The sequence below is a fragment of the Sturnus vulgaris genome, chromosome 13 (genome assembly GCF_052056855.1).
Source record: "Sturnus vulgaris isolate bStuVul1 chromosome 13, bStuVul1.hap1, whole genome shotgun sequence".
NCBI classification, from domain to species: Eukaryota; Metazoa; Chordata; class Aves; order Passeriformes; family Sturnidae; genus Sturnus; species Sturnus vulgaris.
In genome coordinates this window covers 7,394,826-7,414,682 of record NC_142255.1, presented here as the reverse complement: position 1 = coordinate 7,414,682, position 19,857 = coordinate 7,394,826, and the positions used below count along the sequence as shown (strand labels likewise).

Here is a 19,857-nt window from a genome sequence, read left to right as displayed (position 1 = left end):
CTTATATTTGATTTTGCAGTATGGCCATATGAGAAATATGCATAAAATCTTTATAGTTGCATAATATGCATAAAATTTTAATGTTAAGGTTTAGAGATGATTGTATGGAGTAGCTTGCATTCTACTCTTATTTATAAATTGGACGCTTAGTTCTTATCGAGAAATTGACATTATGAAAGTTCATGCACAGTTTATAATATATACCACAGAAAGAATTTATGCTTTGTATCAGACTCTTTATGAGAAAAGTTTGTGTCACAGGGAAGTCATGAGTTGCATTTTGTAGGCCAGAGAGATTTGAAGCCTGCAATTTATGATGGAAGTGTTCCACAGGTGACAAAACAAGTCTTGTGAAGCACATAATCAGGAACCTAATTGTTAGAATAGTAGCAGCCTTATCCTATGTGAAGAAATTAGCTATAGAAATTCAGGTGCTTTTGTAATTAGCTCTTTGGGAATGTGGTTTAAAGGTGATTTGACCAATTAAATTTGGATAGAAATTGGATAATACATGGGATATATATTCTGATACAGTGTTTAAAGATCTCCCTGTCTTTTCCTTCCCCTTTCTCTTGTGAGCTGTAGCCTGGATTTGCATAAAGGGAACTGATTCTAAAAGAGCCGTTACAGAGTGTAAAAATATGACTGTTTTAGAAGGGCAGAGACCATGATTCTCTGTGGGTTTTTTAAGCCATTGAATATTACCAGTCTGTCTTGCCTTTTTTCCCCATTTTGCTAAAATATCTTGCGTGTCACATGAAGGCCAAGTAGGGGAAATAATTTTGCACATTTTACAATACTTAAGCAAGACACAAGAGCCAAGAGTAGCTAACAAGTATGTGTTTCACAGTATGTGCTGCAATATTTCAGTGCTTGCTTGAGATGCAGATAAATCGGGCTGCTCAAAAAGCCTTGATGTTCACATCGTTGTGCTTGTTTTGTTACTCATGCTAATTTCGTGTGGATTGGGTTGGGCAGACAGCAGATTGACAAATTTCTTGGCTTTTTATGCTCCTGTTTTCAGCAGCTGCAGGTGTCCAAATGAACAGGTTCCTCTGTAGCCAGCTTAATTAATAAGGAAGCTGTTAATCTGAAGTTTTGCTTTTAGAAACACTAAGTATATGAAAGCAGATGAATTTACTTAAAGCGTATGGAAGTGGATGAATATTTTTCAGGTTGCATCAGAGAACATTGTTTTTTGCTATCATTTCTTATAGGTTTGTATTTTTTTTTTTTTTTTTATTGCTAGGTATGGATGAACGAACAGGTGCCACATCCTGGGGAACAAGTGGTCAGCCAAGTCCTTCATATGAATCTTCAAGGGTAAGATACCCCTGTCATAATTCATAATGAAAGTTTATGGGAATGTGCAGCATAAATCAGCAGATGATTTGGCTAAGTTTTTGAAGGGGAACTCCTTTAAATATGCAGATTAGCATCTTTTAGACATTTTAATGACTTTGATGAGCTACAGCAGCAGTTTACATTTCTAACACTAAAAAAACATATAGGCTGAGAATTCATGAAAGTAGAATTTGTGTTACTTAGGAGCAGATTTATTGACAAAGTGTAGGGAACACTTGCTTCCCTGTTAGCATTAACCACCTATAGTATGTGCTGTGTCACAATGTTGAAGACAGGCTTTTCTTTTTGAATACTTTCTTCCTGTTCTTCTTCCAGCTTCATCCATCCCACTTAGTGAGCTGAAGGTTCTTCATAGTATCTGATATTCTAAAATAATATGACCCAGTTCAAACTCAACTCAATGGTCAAAGCAAGCTTCTCCCTAGTTACTCACATTTCCTTTCATCTTCTCCATTTTCTTTTTATGAATATTTACTCCCTAAATGGACAATGAGCTAAGTACCTAATTTAGACATACACAGCATACCAGATGTTCTGATTTCAGTGCCTTTGAGTCAGAGACTTGTGTTAGCACTTGCACCTTTGCATCTTTCTTATGCTGTGGAATGAAATAGGTTGGCTGCAAGACCTTGTTCAGCTCACTGGGTATTATTATGGCCTCTGCCTTACTTTGGAAGACAGCAGTTGGAAGTTTTCTCATGAAGTCCTGATTTTTCCATTGATCATTAGTAAAAGAAGTACTTCTACATTTATTGTTATTTATGTGTTGAAGAAACATTTGTGTGCAACATGAAAATTAGACATTCCTTTAAAACTGCCTGCATAGTTTGGGGCATGGAGCTGAACCTTCACATGCCTCCCCTGTATTTGAAATGGAATCATACTTTGAAGTTTTATGTAACTCATATTTCTGTCATGTTTTTGGTGTTTTGACTCTCACTTTCTATGTTGCTTAGCAGTTTTAATCAATTATGAGTTAAGCTGACCTAACTGGAATTTGAGCTTGTGATTCATTGGCTGTGTGGCTGTATTAATCACAATTTTTTGCATGGTAGAGGATCAGCCAACTATTATATTTGAGTAGTGTACAGTCAGGGAGCCTTGTGTGTTAGCCTTTTTTTCTTTTTTTTTTATGAGGCAATAAAGAATGGTAATCTGGAATGTAATTTGGGTGACAGGAGTTTTCATTTAAAGAGAACTCAATTCCTTTTCACAGGAAAACTTCAATCCTGTGTTCTCCTCAGAAAAGTCAACACTAAAAATATATTTTCTCTGTATATAGAATTGTTAAGGATTAAGAGCCACAAATTAATTTGTCCTGAGGCTGGTATTTTCTGTAAAAAAGTAAAACATGGGAATTTCTCTTCTGAATTCACTGAAAAAGCAGTGGACTTGATTTGCCAGTTTAAATCAAGCTTGCATGCATAAATTTTGGCTATGATGTATGGTCTTTAGTTTTTTGGTTTTCTTTCAACTGATGAGGCAAATTACTGATTCAGGATTTTTAATAATGATAACTTCTGTCTACTCTTATGTATGCTGCTAGACCAGATGTCTCTGAGAAAGAGCTAAAATGAGTGTGTGGGTCTGTATTGTGAGAGAATATATTGGATTCTCAGAAAGCAGGGCAAATCATACACAGTCTTTTACATTTCTAGGTTATTCCTTGTGTTGATTATCACAGAGTTTAAGTGAGATGTTATTGTCTTAAATGTTCAACTTTCTAATCCAGTGCTTTCCCCCATTATTTCAATATAGAGTGTTATTCTTATCCTAATTGTTCTTACTTCTTGTTTGTTTACAGGAAAATGGCAGTCTTCATGGAAAAAGCTCAGACCTGTCCACAGACATAGAAAAGTTGAAATCTCAAGAGGTACCACTTATTCTTTTTATATTGTGTGTGATTTTCAATTTTTTTATAGTCCACGTGTAGCCTACTACTGGAGTTTTCTGTTAAAGGTCACAATATAGTGTCAAAACTATTAAGAATTTAGTGTTGGCTCACTATTGGCTAGAATTTCCAAAGATGTGGAAAGATAAGCAATTTTCAAGTGAATAGAATTGGAATTTGGTGATAATTTAATGCATACCTGTTGAAGGCTAATGAAAAAAGATGGTGGACTACTGGCTAAAGGATATTTTTCTTTCCCAAATCCTGCTGAAGGTCTGTTCAGTTCAGTATAAATGGTCTGACTGTGGCCAGCAATGATGCAGAAGGTAAGAGTGTAAGTATAGGGCAAATATTTTGCCACCTTTACTGTGTACTCTCCTGGCAAAGCCCCAGCTCTTGGCTTAGATTTCCTGAACAGAGCCAACTTTTTGGACATGGTTCTTATCGCTATTGATGGGCTTCCTCTCTGCTGTTTATGGATTTTTCTGGTTTTGGTTACAGTTTTGGCAACAATTACAAGGATTTTGTGCTAAAACTTATGGGGTTTTTTGTCTTATTTGTGCCTGCTGGTGATGTAACTGATTTCCACCATGTTCCAGTGTTCCAAATAGTCACTGATGTACTTCATAATTTCTTTTCTTTTCCCTGCAAACACCTTTATTTTACGTGCCACTTCTATGTTCAACCAAGCTGAAGTATTGTAATCTATTGGTATCTGCTTGTATAGTAACTGCTCCTAACCTGTGGTTAGTTCTTGGTGCAGTTCCCTCAATCTTTCTTCTACTTCTATATAACTTGAGAGTTAGGGTGATTATGACTGCATACACTTGTCAAGAGGAGGGTATACCATAAGCTTCTGCCTCACATAAGGATAGATTCATTCTCTGCTCCTTTCTTACTTGTTGCTAAGTCATGCATTTTTTGATTGCCACTGAGCTTTGAAGTGATACTCTTTTAAAAACTGTGTAAAAAAGTAATATTTTCTTGTACATTGTACCATAGTTACCACCTGGTTATGACATTAAGTTATTTCTGAGCATGTGAATTTTGTATTTTACACTAAATGTTATGTGCTCTTTTATTACCAATTTCATGGAGAACTTGCTTTGCAACTCTGCACTAACTATTAGTTAGGATTATTTACAAAAAAATTTGCTGTCAGCAAACTTTACTCTATTTGTTTACCCACTCTTTGATTTATTCATGGAATTATTGAAGAGTGTTGGTATGGGTACGTTTTTTTGGAATTGGGGAAAACGTATTGGTAACTTCTTTTCACAGTGAAAACGAGATGTGTGTTCCTGTGCTTGGGGTTGGGTGTTTGTCATGTGTTTTAATCTTTTCATCAATAATTAATTCAGACAAGAACCTTCCTTCATATATAATACCAGTTTATTTTATTTTGAGAGTCTCTGGTAATACCTTATTGAAAGCTACATCATTCTTACTTCAATAATGTTTTGAAGTAACATTAAAGGCTAGGAATCAGCAAGCTTGAGAAAACTTCATATAGGAACCTTGTCTTTTCATTACCTAAGGGTAAATAGTGTTCTAACCCTGAAAGAACAGTGGGTATTTATGTTTGAATTTGCTGTGATGATCTTAGATTTGTGAGAAGGTACAAATTGAGACATTAGTGCCTTCTGTGAGCACAATCTCTTCTGTATAGGCCAACTGTTTTGTTAGAAAAAGGAATGATATGAAAAGATACCTATTGAGGAGTGTGAAGAAAAAAGTAGGAAAGCTTTGTTGTTTATAGGAATAATTCAGGAATGGTAGTTAGCTGTCACTGGCATTCTGTGATGTGCTGATGGCCTCCCTTATTCTTGAATGGTTGCACTGAAGTCCATATACAATACCAAGTTTGTCTCCTGTAGGGCTCGTTTTTCTTTCTAGTCTCCAATCTTGTTTTTAGTTTTTGTATGTGCATTAGTGGTGGTTTTTCAATGAATATCTTTGGTTGATGATATTCTCTCCCTCATCTGAGTGATATTGAGCTACAGATATTTTTGCATGTGTTCATAATGCCTTGCACTAGAAGAGGAGCTCTTAGTGTGTTTCACAGAGGATGGTAAAGCTGCTTTTTGAAAGTCTTGCTCTCCTGAGCTCTTTGAAGCAAATTCTGAGGTACTTGGCTTGAGTACCATGTCTTCTCCACAATAATTTATTGCCCTACAGCACTAGAACGTTTTGTCTTCCTGTTGTGAGATGATACTGAACTTTTTAGCTTTCCTGCTGAATTTGCGAGTTGTACTTTATACTCATAAGGTAGCAGCAAATTGGTATAATCACTCTTTGGGAGTAAGCATTCTACTGTAATTAAACATTTTTTCAGTTATAGTTATTCTTGTGGTGTGGCTAATGATGGCTTTTTCATGAAGAATAATGCTCTGTGAGGGTTTTTTTTGTTGTTGTTGTTTTGGTTTTGTTGTAACACAAAAGGAACAAGTCAGTTTTTTATCTGTTCAGATTACTGTCTCCAAACAAGCATATCTGAATTGTTTTTCAGAAGACATTACCTTGATGGATTTCCTTTTTATATATACACACATAATAATTGGAGCTGTTAAAAATTTAGCATAAATTAGCTGAAGCATTTTTCTTCCAAAATCTGAACTGTGGGTGTTTCAAATAACTTGCAACACGTACATTGTACTGAAAGCTGAGTGTAGATTTTGACCCGATTTAACATGAATGTAGCTTCAGTACTGAGGATGCAGTTTATCCTCCTGTTCCTTTACATAACTCTGCTATGTATTTAATTGAAGCCAGAGTGGCTTCAGTGAAGAAGAGAGCACTGTAAGATTAGATGGTTTTGTAGCATCAGGCAACAGGTTGTTCCCTACTCTCTATCTAAAATGCTCAGCCATAAATTGGAATCTAAAGTACTTTATGCCCAAACTATACTCTTCTCACCCTAAGCAGTACTTTTAATTTGCAAAGAAGTCAAAAAAATAGTAATGAGATAGCAGGTTTTGAAATAGTATTTTATACCTCTTAATCTCAGGTACATAACAAGAAGGGAAGCTGTTAAATAGCAAAACAAGACAGGAGGGACACAGAAACACAGTAAGTGTTATCAAGTCTGTTGTATTTGTGTCCTTTTTGTCCTCTTTTTTTATTTTTTTTTAATGCGGGGGAGGGAGGTTGTTTGGTGTTTCTGCTGCTGGTTATTTGCTTTTCCTGATGTATTCTACAAGGTAGCAGATGATTCACTGTAGAATTAAAGCCCAAATTAAATATTCCATATTCAGTGCTCAGGACACTTGTAAAAGCAGCCTACTTTATAATTTGATTCAGGAGCAGCATTTTTCAAAGCAAGTTGTTTTTTTAAATTCTGAGTGCTTTAGTCAGGTTTTCAAGTATTTTCTTTAAGCATTTGTTGTTAGTCTGTTGGCTATACTTGTATCATTTTATCTCCTGGTTTATAGCTTAGATAAGAGCTAGAAAAATCTGGTTTCTATCATATGAATTTTTCATTTCAGTTATATTGGAGAAGTGGATCTTTTGGTTGTGGTTTTTGTTTTGTTTTTATTGCAACTACCTACCACATTGAGATTAGCATTGAAGTCTGTCCACAAATTAGTTTTCCATGTGGCCAGGGAATTGTCCCATTGCATATAATGTTGATATTTGTCTCACAGGAGTTTAGAGAGGTGTAACTGGCTATTGGGTTTAGCTGTTTAAAATCAGATTTGTCACTCAGTAACTTAACTTCTTGGAAGTGGATTTAGAGCTGGAGAAAATGATGTTTATTAAAAAATAAATAACATTTGAAATAAATCTAAAAAAAGAAACTGTTTTCAGTTGTTCTCCATTCCTGCACACATGGCCTTCATGTGTTTCAAGTTGGTATGAGAAAATAAACTAATGAATAGTTTTAGAACTCTGTTACAAAGCATTACTTAGGGTGACACTTAGAGGATACTTGTCAAAGCTGTCTTGACTTTTCCCCAATAATATGTGAAACCTGGGGTAGCAATACCTGCTTTTGCCCCACCATGTAGCAGGTGATCAAATAACACAAAAAGTTGCATTTCTGTCTTTAGGTTATTGTAGTTGAATGTTAACACTTGCTGATGGTTATGAGAAGGAAATGGTAATTAAAGCTAGAAAGTGGAGCTAGAAAAGTCCTTGTTTCTGGTGCAATTGGGTGATCTCCAGCAGCAACCTGCATTTATTCCTCTGTTTAAGGAGTGTTGTACAAGCTTCTTGCACAACTCAGCGGTATGGGTTGAAGTACTGGCTGTTCCCAGGGGCTGGGAGGTGGCAGACCTGGAGCCTGCAGAGGGAGAGGAGTTTGTTTCCTGGCACATCACACAGGTCCCAGCTTGGTACCTTGGCTTTTGGATTGTAGCAGGCAAATGACAGCAACATGGATGAAACAGAGTAAGGAGTGTGGGGAGACTCCCATCATCATCCATCTGCTCCAGACTTTGTAGATGAATTTGGTCATTGCTTGGAAACAACCTTGTTCCCACTCCTAGTTTGTTGCAAACTTGTTCATGATGTAAATGGAGTTATGGCCGTGACCTGTGAGGATGTGATGTTTCTTGATGTTCTATTAAGATCAATGAATATACTGCAAGTAACCCTCAAGGCAAAAAGGAAGAGTACTCTTCTCTGGATTTATTTTTAGCTTACCTTAATTTTTGCAACATTCATCCTGATCTGTGTGTTCAGTAGACCAAGCCAGGTTTTTGGCTCTGTAGTCTTTCCTCTAGGAGCCATTGACAGATACATAGATTAAATGACTAAAAATAGTCTTCTTTTTTTTATTTTTTTTTTAAGGTTGTTTATTTCTGGAAGCATTCAGGATCATATAATCCATAATCTTTTAAATTCACTAGGACATGTTGGCATGGCTGTTGTACAGAGCCTGTTGTTGAGCCTTCAGTCAGTGACTCAGCACAGTGTTCCTGGATGCAGTCAGTCCCCATGGTTTGTCCGTCTGTCTCTCACTGCCTCTGCATCTCGCTTTCCTTCCCCACTTCCCCCACCCTCCTTGTGTTTTTTTCCCTTCTTGTTTGTCTTTAGAAATTTCAGATTAGTTTGGAGAGCCAGATAATCCAAAATAAAGTGGATTTTAGCAGTAGCTTCACTCGTTCATTTACACATTAGTCATTTGGATGACTGTTGCTTGATTCATAAGTTCGTTGCCAAATTTAGCTTGCAAGGGACCTCAGTATTCCTGAGCTTTAAACAATTAATATTTGTTATTTAAAGTCAGCCAAACTATAAAACTCCAGGAATTGAAAGCGGCATTCATTAAGTTTAATCTTTTGGTCTGCAGCCACCTCAAACTGTGAACTCAACCATTCATTTTAGTGGAATTTTAATGTCCTAAGTTTAAAGGCAGTAATTGAGCTATATTGTAAATTGCTAAAATGCAAATATGTGCTAAGTGATCTGGCAGCTTGGTTACGAGCCTTAGATTTTGGTCTGTTCCCAGGGACTTGTGTAGGAGAGGGCTTGGGGCTAAGGGAGGAGAAGCAAACAAAACCCCTGTTATCTCTAGTCTGGTGGACTAGAGCAAATGAAATGCTGTGGAGTAGTAAATTGTACAGGGAGGACAGCTCAATGAGTTGAGTATGAATTCAATAAATGCATAGGAAAGTGGTGTGCCAAGTAGTGACAGTGTCTTCTCCATTTTTCACATTTTACCCTGAAGTGGAAACAAGATGATGTGCTTGTTTGAAAACAAAACCAAAAACCCCACAATTTTAGTTAGGGTCAGGAGTAAAATTTTGCTTATGCATGGAAAAATACTGATGTGACTTGAGAAAAATAATTGCTAAGGGACAATAGTTTTATGTTTTTGAAGGGGAAATAAATGGGAGAGAATTAATCCCACAGAAAATCTGGAACCAGTGCAGTGAAAAAAGGTAGGGACAGTGAACTGGGAAAGGTTTTTTTTTTTTTACTTCTTCTTAGATGGGTTCTGTAATCAACTTTTACCGAAATGACAGGACTTAAATGGCCATTGCAAGATATTGAGTTTTAGGAGATGAATTACCACTTTCTTTGTAAAATGGGGCATAGACTCATTGTGTCAGGCCTTCTTTCATGATTTGGTAGGATAAACATGCCTAGTAAGGAATGTGTTTATTCTGAATATATGGGTTGGGGATATTTTCCATTTTGTTTTGAGTCTTCTAGAATAACACATTATGTAAGATGTTTTTCAGGTGTCCTGAGTATAAGTATTTATGATTTTTGTAATATAGTGTCAGATTTTAAATTGATTTGGCTGTGTTAGCACCCCTGTTCTTGGAAAATGCTGATACAGATAGAACCTAAATCACTTGGGCACTTGGAGCATCTTACCCAGAAGAGGTAGGAATGAATATTATAATTGTGGAATTTTTAAATTGGTGAACTTTATTTATTGGAATTATTAGAGAACATCACTCTAATCCACTGAAATCCCTGAAAAACGCATACAGTTAGAGCACTGAATGTTGAGAGTGCCTTCACTACTTAGTTAAATTGCTGCACTAATTAGCAGTAGTCTTTCTGCTGCATTTCATAACAGCTATTATTAGTAGACAATGCTTGTTGCTTTTATTTGTAGGTGTATCTGACTTGATCTTTCTCATCACCAACATTCAGTCAGATTGAAACCTAGGGAGAGGCCTGTGCAAAGTGAACAGTAAACAACATTACAAAGGGCTGTAAGGCAACAATTAACCCCAATTGTACTTTATTTGGGCTATAACAGTACAGAAAGAAATTTTGCCTTCCTTTGGGAAAGTTAAAACTTGCTTTTGTAATAGCTATATAAGAGGTTGGAACAAGCAAAGACAGTTTGGAGTTTACAGCTATGTCATCTAATCATATTCAAAATCAGTTTGCTTTCTGCAAACAGAAAAATGTCCTGAGCTCTCTGCAGTCCCTTCAGAACAGGGTGCTTAGAACAGGAAAAAAATTTGTCCAGTAACTCTTATTTTGTAGACTTTTTGCCAGTTATTTGCTAAACAGTCCAACTGTGCACTCTGATGTTTACTCATCCATTGGTAGGTTTGTTGAGGAGCCACAGGCAGGAATGGGGATGTCTGCTGAGCATGGAATGTCTCTTTCCAGCCTTTCTGTGTTAAATGTGCCTGCAGGTAACAGGAGGTAGAAATGCTCCAAAGGGCTTTGGAAGCCCACTTTGGTCCAAAGAATGACATCACCAGCCAGAATATGTACCATCAAATAGTTCTTCCCACGAGGGGAGAGTAACTTTTGGCATGACTGATTACTTCCTTTTTCTCCTTGGAATCTGTACCAATCCAGCTATATTTAAGTGAGCTTCAGTAGATTAGTCTTCAAAACAGGCAGGAAATCTCAGTTCCTGACATTCTCAGAAAGGAAGAATAAAATTTGGCAGTATGTATTGAGTCCTGCTTAAAACATGGATTTGAAAAGGGACTCTGCTAGAATTTTGTATAAATCCCTCCCTGCCATCTTTTGCTGCTTTTGCCATGAGGGATGAGTTCTCATGCTAGCTGATTGTGTTTTCTCTTTATTACTCAGTCACACAAGTGGGGTGTGTCTTAAAAATCACTATCCTTCATTGGTATTCCAGACCTTTTATGGCTCTCAAGCGTGTTCTTCTTTGAGCAATAAGCATATGTTGTCAATTTGCACTATTATGTTTATTAAATACATTTTTTGAGCATTGATTGTACGACTAGAAGCTTCCAGTAGCTTTTCAGAGGCTACTCGAAGCTTCTGAAGTTTTGTCTGTGATTGGTGACAACTTTTCTCAGTAGTGGTACTTTGCTGTTTACTCCATTGGTTAACAGTAGAGCTGCAAAAACAAGGAATGGTATCAGGAATACAATTTTATTTGAAATACAGTTTAAATGTGAAGAATGCTCTGAACAAACTCTGTGTAATTTAAATCACTGTCCTTAGAGCTCTTCTGATTTTTCTTAATTTGCTTTTGTGAAGTGCAGAAGTTGTTAAAGCAAAACTGCACGTGTTTATGGTTGTTTTATATTCATTTAGTGTGGGTGAGTTATATGTAGGAATCAGCCCAGGGTTTCTAATCCCAAACAAAACTCTGTGGCCTGTGATAATCCATGACTGAACACTGAGACTCTGAATAACTGGTGTCAGGCATGGTGGCCAAGGTAAGATTTCTTTACATTGGTACCCTACAGGTTACAATTCACACAGGTGTGAATTCTCTAATGGCCAATAAAGAAATGCTTGGTACAATTAATTTTAGGAATTGCATTGAAGTCCAGAAAAGACCAATTCTACTTAAAGGGCTTATGTATCCCTTGCTATATTTTCACCCTGTATACCAAATGTTTTATTTTCAATTGCTTTGTTGTTGTGAAGGATAACCCTGAATACTTTCCATGAAGTAGTTGATTTGTCTGGTAGTGTAGAAATACAACTTGGATGCTGTTGTAATTGGTTGCAAGTGCATTTTGGGAAACTGAGAGGGTAAATGAAAAGAACATGATGTCAAGCATTCTTCAAAGGAATTTTGATGATGGAAGAATATTCCTCTTTGTGTGAACCATCCACACTGTTCTTCAATTGCTCTATTTTGTGAGGGAGATATGCAGTATTAACATGGGGAGAACCATTAGGAATCCTGTGCATTAGGTAGATTGTGTTATGTCATGTTCAACTGTATATGAAATGAGTCTTACCCGTGTTGTATTTTCAACAATTATGTTATATACTCTGCAAATAAGGATGTCTTTAAGGTTTGAGATTCTGGGCCTCATTTGGGTACCACTTGCTGAATGTCTGAGATATGGATCCTTTTTTATCACTGATAGTGTCCTTTATAGTTTCTTTCTTTTAAAATAAAGTACAGCTGAAGTCTTAGGTAAAAAGGTTTTAAAAAACCAACCGCAATAAGGAGTAAAAGCAGAGACACAAGTATAAAGCTACCTATTCAGGGGCTTTGGTTTTGGTCATGTATTTGCAAATTTTTGTCTCTTTATTCAGCAGATTTAATTTCTTTCTTGTTTCATTTCAGCATAAAAATAAGCCACATGTGGTGGTGACCTTAGCTAGGAGCCACTCCATTTCCTCAGCAGCTGCTGTTCCACGCTGCTTGTCTGACAGACGGGGCTAGGTCACGGTTTCCAGAGGACACCCTTGTGGTCATAACCAAGTTGTAAATGTCACTAAGATTGTTTCTGAATGCCTATCACAAGTGTATCGCCGATTCTGAAGCAGATAAAGCCAGCCCAGGCTTCAGTGGGGAGCCGGGTGTCCGGGAATGCTGCTGTGCAGCCGAGCAGCAGCAGCAGCAGTGTGCCACGCATCCCTAAGCAGTGGCAGTGCTGTGACAGTTCTCTGGCCCTCAGTTAGCAGCCCTTTGGTAGAACTGACAGCTCGCCTGCAAAGATAGGGAGGCCTGTTTCAGCCCCATTAATGTTGTCTTCAATGTGAGCCTGAGGTCTGGAGAAATGATAAATGTTCAGTGATTGATGATTTTATAGTCCCAGGGCACTTGGGATGGTTTCTGGTAGCTGTGAACAATTTTCCCTCCTCCCTTAATTAGGTCTGAGCTTGAGGTTTCTCAATGAGAAGTGACTAGGTGTGAATTTTGAGATAAGATTTACACAATGTTTTTCAAAACTTTGGCTACAAAGGAAGTACAACTGAGTACCAGCTCTTTCATGTTTTGGTACAGAGTAAGTGATTCAGTGTGCATTTGGTGAGTCTGAAGGGCAAATGGCAAATTCATACCTTTATACAGAAAAGCTGATGGGATTTTGAAATGTCTCAAGGAGAGATTTATGTAAGTGGGTTAATTAAAGAATACATACATCCAAAGTCTTTGTTTTTCATCTCCTCTGCCTTTGCCAATAATAAGCTATCAATAAGCCAGTGTTTCCTGACTGTGTAAGGGTCGATCCAAGCCTGGTGAGCTGACTGTGCTAATGGTAGAAAAATACATAAAAGTATTTCCATTCCAGTGCTTGTTTGCAAATTGGGTGACAAAGTTGTTTATTTAATCACTATATGGAAGTAAACCTTTTGTCAGTGAGCTATACTGGTTACTAATGTGATAATGTCAAAATGCCTATTAATCTGTAATATTAATAGCAGGCTGCAAGAAGAAATGGAATTTGTTCTTCTCATCTGCACCAACATTTTTTCTTAACATCAGTGACTCTTCCTGAACTTTTTACTGTCTTTTATTTATACAAACAGGAAACTTAGGGAAAAAAAATCAGTTGCAAGTTCTTCAGACTAATTTTACTCTCTGTGGTTAGTGACTTAACACTAAGAAGATTCAAATATCAAAATATTTCTGTAGTATTCAATTTTTAGAAATCTTGTCCATGAGGACACAGCTTATTAAGAAACTATGTGGTTTCTTTTTGATGGAAAGAAAGTAATATGTGGGCAGAGAGTAATTTCTGTGAAATAGACCTGAAAGCCAACTTTTGTGATTAATGACCAATTGTGACTCTGCACATTTAATTAGGAAAGTGTCATTACACTCAATTAGCAGGGCTGCCAAATAATCTGTTTAATACTCTGGTCTTTTTTTCTCTAGGGTTTTGCAGACAGTCCTCATTACAGTGATCACTTGAATGACAGTCGATTAGGGCCTCATGAAGGATTGTCCCCGACACCTTTCATGAACTCAAATCTGATGGGTAAGTAGGTAATTCTTTACGAGTATCCCCTCAAAGCCTCTTTGGTCAGAAAGAGACATTTTTCATTCCCTTGTCTAGGCCTGACATGTCAAGCATCTGGAAGTTGCTCTGTTTCTCATAGCAACACTGACTTTCCTATTCAAACCTCTTTGTATTGGATGAGTTCCTCATAAAGGCCATCATCCAGGACTTTTTAGAAGAAGGAAATACCAAGATTTTCTAAAGTTGATCTAGAAAGCGGATATATTTTAATTTGATGTAAATTCTAAATTATCTTAAAGATTATTTTTCCTTAATTTTATTTGAGAAGACATGTATAGCAACTTTTTATTTGTGCCTTTAAAAAATTTTTTTTCTAACATTCAGTTCATGAACTAGCTACCAATTGACTGTAGACTTTCCTTCAGGTAATAACTTGAGGGCTTGCTTCTTATTTTTAATTTCCTGATTTCTTTGATATTTTTGTATTAGAAACTCTGTCACTTTTAAGAAATAGATGGAAAGTCCTGCTTCCAGACCTGTTTAACCTTTTCTGCTTTTGAAACTGGAAAAAAAGCAAGCAAAGGGTGTATTATTTTGTGGCCTTTGAAAGCTTTTTTTCATTGCCTGCACTTTGTGTTACCTGAAACCTGTTAACATGCTGATGGCATTGGTTGAAAAATCTCCTATTGTGTGTTCCAGTTGGGAACATAAAACTGTTGATTTCAAAATATTTAATTTGGCAATATGTGGTCATGGGACTATTTTAGTTTTGTATCTTAGATTTCAGGATGACTGAGTATTTGTTCTGGATTTGTGCATTTCACATTGTTTCACTTGTATATTCCCCATCTTGTAGACATGACCTATTTTGTGATCTCAGTATTGTCCTTTTAAGACATAGCCATGGTAATCTAAGTGGATTACCTAAATCCAAATCCTGGTGGTCTGCAATTTCTTTTGGAAATCTTTCTACTTTGCTCAGTCTTTGTTTACTACTTTAATTTTCTCTGAAACAGAGACAGACCAAGCTCAGCTATTGCTGAAAACAGAATTTTGTTTGAACTTCATATACGAAGCTGAGAAGGAGCAATTTTAAAATGTCCATCTCTGTAAACTTTGATTAGAGAGGGGACATGTCAATTGGTCAATGACCCTTCAATCTGAACACAGCAAAGCTAAAATGTAGCAGTTATTTTGATAAAGCAAAGTAAACTTTCCCCACATAATCTTTCAAACATGTTGTCTTTTTTCCTTTTTAGCTGAAAGCTAAAAAAGACAAGTTAGTTCAGTTGCTTCTCCAGGATTTTGATCAGTAGCATGTATGGAATGTCTCTAGGCTTTGTATCTGATACTGATTTTATTTTACAAAAATATATAGCAAAGTTTGATTTCTTTTTTAAATTCCTATTGCCAAAACAAATTAATTTCTCATGTTTTTAATTTATGCCATCCAATTTCTTAACAATATATGCCTTTAAATATATGGCAAAAATAATTGCTGCAGCCACATCTTTTTGGCTTTTCATTTTTATTGAACCAATGATTCTATTAAACATAGTAGAATTACATCATTAATACAGATTTGACAAGAAACTTCCATTGAGATGGTTTCGTAGAGAGGATTAACAAATGGCAAGATACATATGTGTCAGTCACCCAAAGCAGCTGAGAACTGAAATAGTTTTGGAAAGCTTTGTGGCTAAGAGTTCTTAGGGATTTTATTTTCTTGGAGCAAAAGTACTTCATTGCCTTCTATATGCAGCCAAGAATTACAGAAAGCTTTCAGTATATGTCTCTAAGACATGTTCACATCAAAACTCTATGCCTTTAAAAGTATTTCGCTTATCATAATAAAAAATTATGTTCATTTTGCTTATGTTACTGTATAAGATACAGCTTGTATATTATATCTTCACATCCTTAGATTTTTGCATTGTATTTATTTGATGGTGAGATTTTTGGAGAGAGGAATGATAAAAGCTATGTTATGAAAATACAGAGTAGTACTCTTCTATGTGGTACTACTACCTGTGTTTATAGTTTCTTTATCTACTATTAAAAATAAGAATGATAATTTTTCTAAAGTTTTTTTAGACAAAAAGATGTTATACAGTTTTTAATATCAAATTGTGTTCCCATAAACAGAATGAGCACATTTATTTTATTAGCTAATGCAGATATACAATATTTATGGCATTGGTTCATTATTTTGTGATCTTTGGAGTTTAAAAGGAGATGGAGGGAGGATAAGAACATGAACTTGATGAGCTTATAGGAAATAGCTCACTAGCTAATAGCAGTGATTGAGCATCTGGGCTTCCACATCCAAGATCTAATACATACATCCCTTCCCAAAATTTTATCAGGACTGAAATACATTTCTGAAATAGTTAAAAACCATTAAAAAAGAAGAAGAGAGAGCGACAACATATTTCACCATTGCTGTCAACACTTAAGAGTACCATTAAAAGAAAGAATTGTGTGTCAAGGGGATGTTGTTGTTTTGTGTATTATGTTCAACCGTAAGCATATTTGCCTGAAGAGATAGCGGATTATAAAGTGCCACTGTCTTTCATGATGGAGCTCTCAAACATTTTAATGATCTTGTACATTGCAAAAGAGAGAAATTTTGTCTAACAAGAGTTGATAATGATTCAATAATGAACAATTTACCACAGAAAGATGCATTTCCATATTCATTTAGATATTTTTTGAAGTGTTTTGCAGAGGAAGTAAAGCTATTATGCTGGATTGGTTAGTGTTCTTCACTAATGAATTCCAGAATTATCGTGTTGATTTGGTAGTATAAAAAAAGAAGGGCCGTTACTTATATTTTGAGTAAAGCCACTGAATCGTCTTGGGACTGGCATAGTCTGTTGGTATCCATAGAGATATGTAGAAAATCAGGCTAAGATATATTGGTGGTATTGTAGCTCCATTTAGACTTGATAATCTTTGCTTATTCAACACTTCTCTTTTAATTACATTCTAGAAAACTATTCACAAGGATATGAGATTCTTTTCTCTGTAATTATGCTGCCTTTTAGTACTCTGCACTTGCAAGGAGAGGTCAGTTTTTGCTAGGACCCTTCAAGCATGTGGTATTGTATTGTCTTACTGTTCCCTGGACTTTATTCTCCTGAGCATTTTTACTACTACTTACTGGGAAGAAAGAAAGCAGATTATTCTTGAATATAGCTTAAAGGGGTTTTTGTTGGTCTGTCTCGAAAATTTGAAGTGGGTGAATTACTTTCTTTTGTGTGCCTGTCTTTCCACAAGAGGTAGAAAGGATAACAGCCAAACTTCTGTGCTCCATGTTCATCCTCTGTTTACTGCACAGTTCCACAAGTGACAAAAAGTCATTAAAAATTTAGTAAATAGTGAGTGAAAAGACAGTGGTTGAATATCAGCTTGCCATGTTGAAATCAGTCCCTTGAAGTAGGAAGAGAGATCATGCTTCCAAGTTTTCTTTCTAATACATTTCCTTGTTTTCTCATTATTTCTTTAGCTACTTCCTTTAAAGTTTAATTGGGTTACATTTTAGAGCTCTAGGTGTTTCTGAGCTAGCAACAGGGTTTGAAGACCTGTCAATGAAATCAGAGATTCTCAATGTATGAAAATGGAGAATTTTAGATTATCTGTCTCAGTTACTCACTGATTCCAATAGGTCAGCTGCAGGTTGTAGTTTATTTTATACCATCTGGTGATTTTGTAACATTCACCTCTGTTAGAATCCTGGTGGTTTTGCCTCTTCCTAACAAGCTTTAGCTGAGTAATGCTATGATGCTTTCTCATGGCCAGCATTAAGAGATGGACTGAACATGAAGAGAAGTCAAGATACAAAAGTTGGTATTTACAAGGTAGGAGTAGAAACTTGTTACAGTAATTAGAGCTATAAATTCTTCAGATAGTTAATAAAAATATAGCTTCTTTTGCTTTTTTAAATGTGAATATAAAGGTTGTCTGATTCTTCTGTTTGAAATAAATATGTGAAAGAACCAAACTGGTAAAGGGAAGCAGAGTAATACATGTTGGGGTTTTTGCAGTGTAACTTCCTTTCCTATTGATTGTACTTGATGCACTTGGGTGGTTTGTCATCAAGCATCACAAAACAGGGTTTCTGAGTAAATTACATCTATATGCACCATGAATTTTACCTCCTTCTCTTACTGTTTAGCAGTCTTGTTCCAGTGTAGTAGGGACTAATAGGTTTTATGCTGGGTAGAAACTACTGTATGAAGGGTGGCTGGAGCAGAGAGGTGTTTCATGGGTGGCAGCCAAGTTTTAAGAATTTTCAAAACTAGTCTTCGGGTTACTGTGAAACTCACTATGGATTTTGTGTATTAATCTCATGAATGAGATCAATATCTGGATTGGGATGCCTTCTGGTTTTAGAGTTACTATTCATTTAATTGACTTGATTGCCTGATTGTGCAGGTTTCTGAGAATGGCTGGGCTTCTGCCAGTGCATCTTTCAAACTGAAATTACTGTCTTAATTTTTATTGTCAAATCTATTATTTGACTTGTCATTTAAACTCTCCAGTTGGCTTGGATAGAGTAGGTACTTTTGAAAGTGAACATTGGAAGGTTGTTTTTTGAAGCAACACAGTAGATAGCTGAAGCCTCTGTAAGTGTTCCAGTGCTGATACAGTTCTTGGACAGCCGATGTAAGCCTTTAAAACCATGATTTGTGAAAGGTTATTCTCAGTAAAAGAAGAGGCTTTTGAACTTTAAAATACAATTAAAAGGCGGTGTGAATCTGAATTGGTACTCAGTTAAGGATCTAACTAATCTTCAGGAAAATTGCTAGTTTTCTTCCTCAGTAACCCTTCAATAAAAGAATTTTGGAATTGAAGAGAGAGATCTTGTTATCAAATGACTTTATAATGGTGAAGGCAATAATAGGAAACCAGCAAGGGTAAATAGTTATTAAAATAGCACACATTAAGAATGATGCCATTATAGTTTTTGCTCAGAATCTTGTCTTAATTACCTTTTAGGAAGGGAGAGGGCAGATGCAAGTAGGGAGTTGGCAGACCCTCTATTTGTCCAAAATAATAGTTAGGTTTCCTTGAATTGCTTTCTATAGTCATTAATATTTCAACACATGAAAAAAAAACCCAGGCATCACAATGGAAATTATCTCCAGAGATATGAGTAATAGCAAGATTGATCTGAAATAATTTATATGCAGTTACATTGTTATTAACTTGGAGAATGGTGAGGACTGAGTATTTTATATCCTTTGGAGAATTCATTAGGAAGAAAGAGGAAAATGTTAAAAGAAGAAAATGACAAAACAGTGACATAAAAGATTATCACAAGTGTTTTAGTCCATCTTCTTTTACAGGGCAGTAAGTTGAAAGAAAATTGTGAATGGATACCTGATAAGCTTTACATTCTGCATAGTTATCTGCTAAATATTAGTGCGTTTAGAAAACCTTTCCATAGTAAAAAATCCAGGAGTATAAGATCATCCACAGTTACAATAAATACTTAGAAGTATTGGTACTTAGTCCACCACAAGCCATAGACTGTAAACTTCCCATGCTGAAAAAGTTCCTTAACGCTCACTTTGCATAACTGTGTCGTGCAGTTTCACAGTATTATGTTTACGTTTTATTTAATCACTTACTGTTTTGATTATTGAAACTAAAAATACCAAGATGCTGGCTCACCTCTATGTAATGCATCATGGCTACCTTTCCCAAAGTGTTGCCTTTGCTTCATCACAGTAATGATGTGATGTTTTTGATAGGCTTACGTTTTTTAAATAATTAGCATTTTCCAAATCATTGCATATAATGAATCTGGCAAATGGAAGATTTAATTTAAGCCCCTTTCTAAGATTATTTCTTTTCCTTTTGGGGCATGTCACTCTGTTGAATTGATACTGGTTTTATATGATATAGATTGCCTAAAAGCCTATTGTGACTTTTGTAGTATTTTGGGGTTTATAATGCAATTTCAAACCCAGAGTAACATTTTAA

The 19,857-nt window shown here is 36.0% G+C and overlaps 1 protein-coding gene across 10 annotated transcripts in view; it reads left to right on the top strand.

Annotated features, from left to right (window-relative positions):
* The window catches only part of TCF12 (transcription factor 12), a 160,462-nt gene that overhangs the window by 40,990 nt on the left and 99,615 nt on the right, over positions 1–19,857 (top strand). For all 10 annotated transcript variants that reach the window (XM_088172494.1, XM_014873978.2, XM_014873982.2 and 7 more), the window contains 3 exons: positions 1,250–1,323; positions 3,170–3,238; positions 13,782–13,884. In XM_088172494.1, coding sequence (XP_088028620.1) covers positions 1,250–1,323; positions 3,170–3,238; positions 13,782–13,884 — 246 coding nt within the window. The remainder of the gene's footprint in view (positions 1–1,249; positions 1,324–3,169; positions 3,239–13,781; positions 13,885–19,857) is intronic.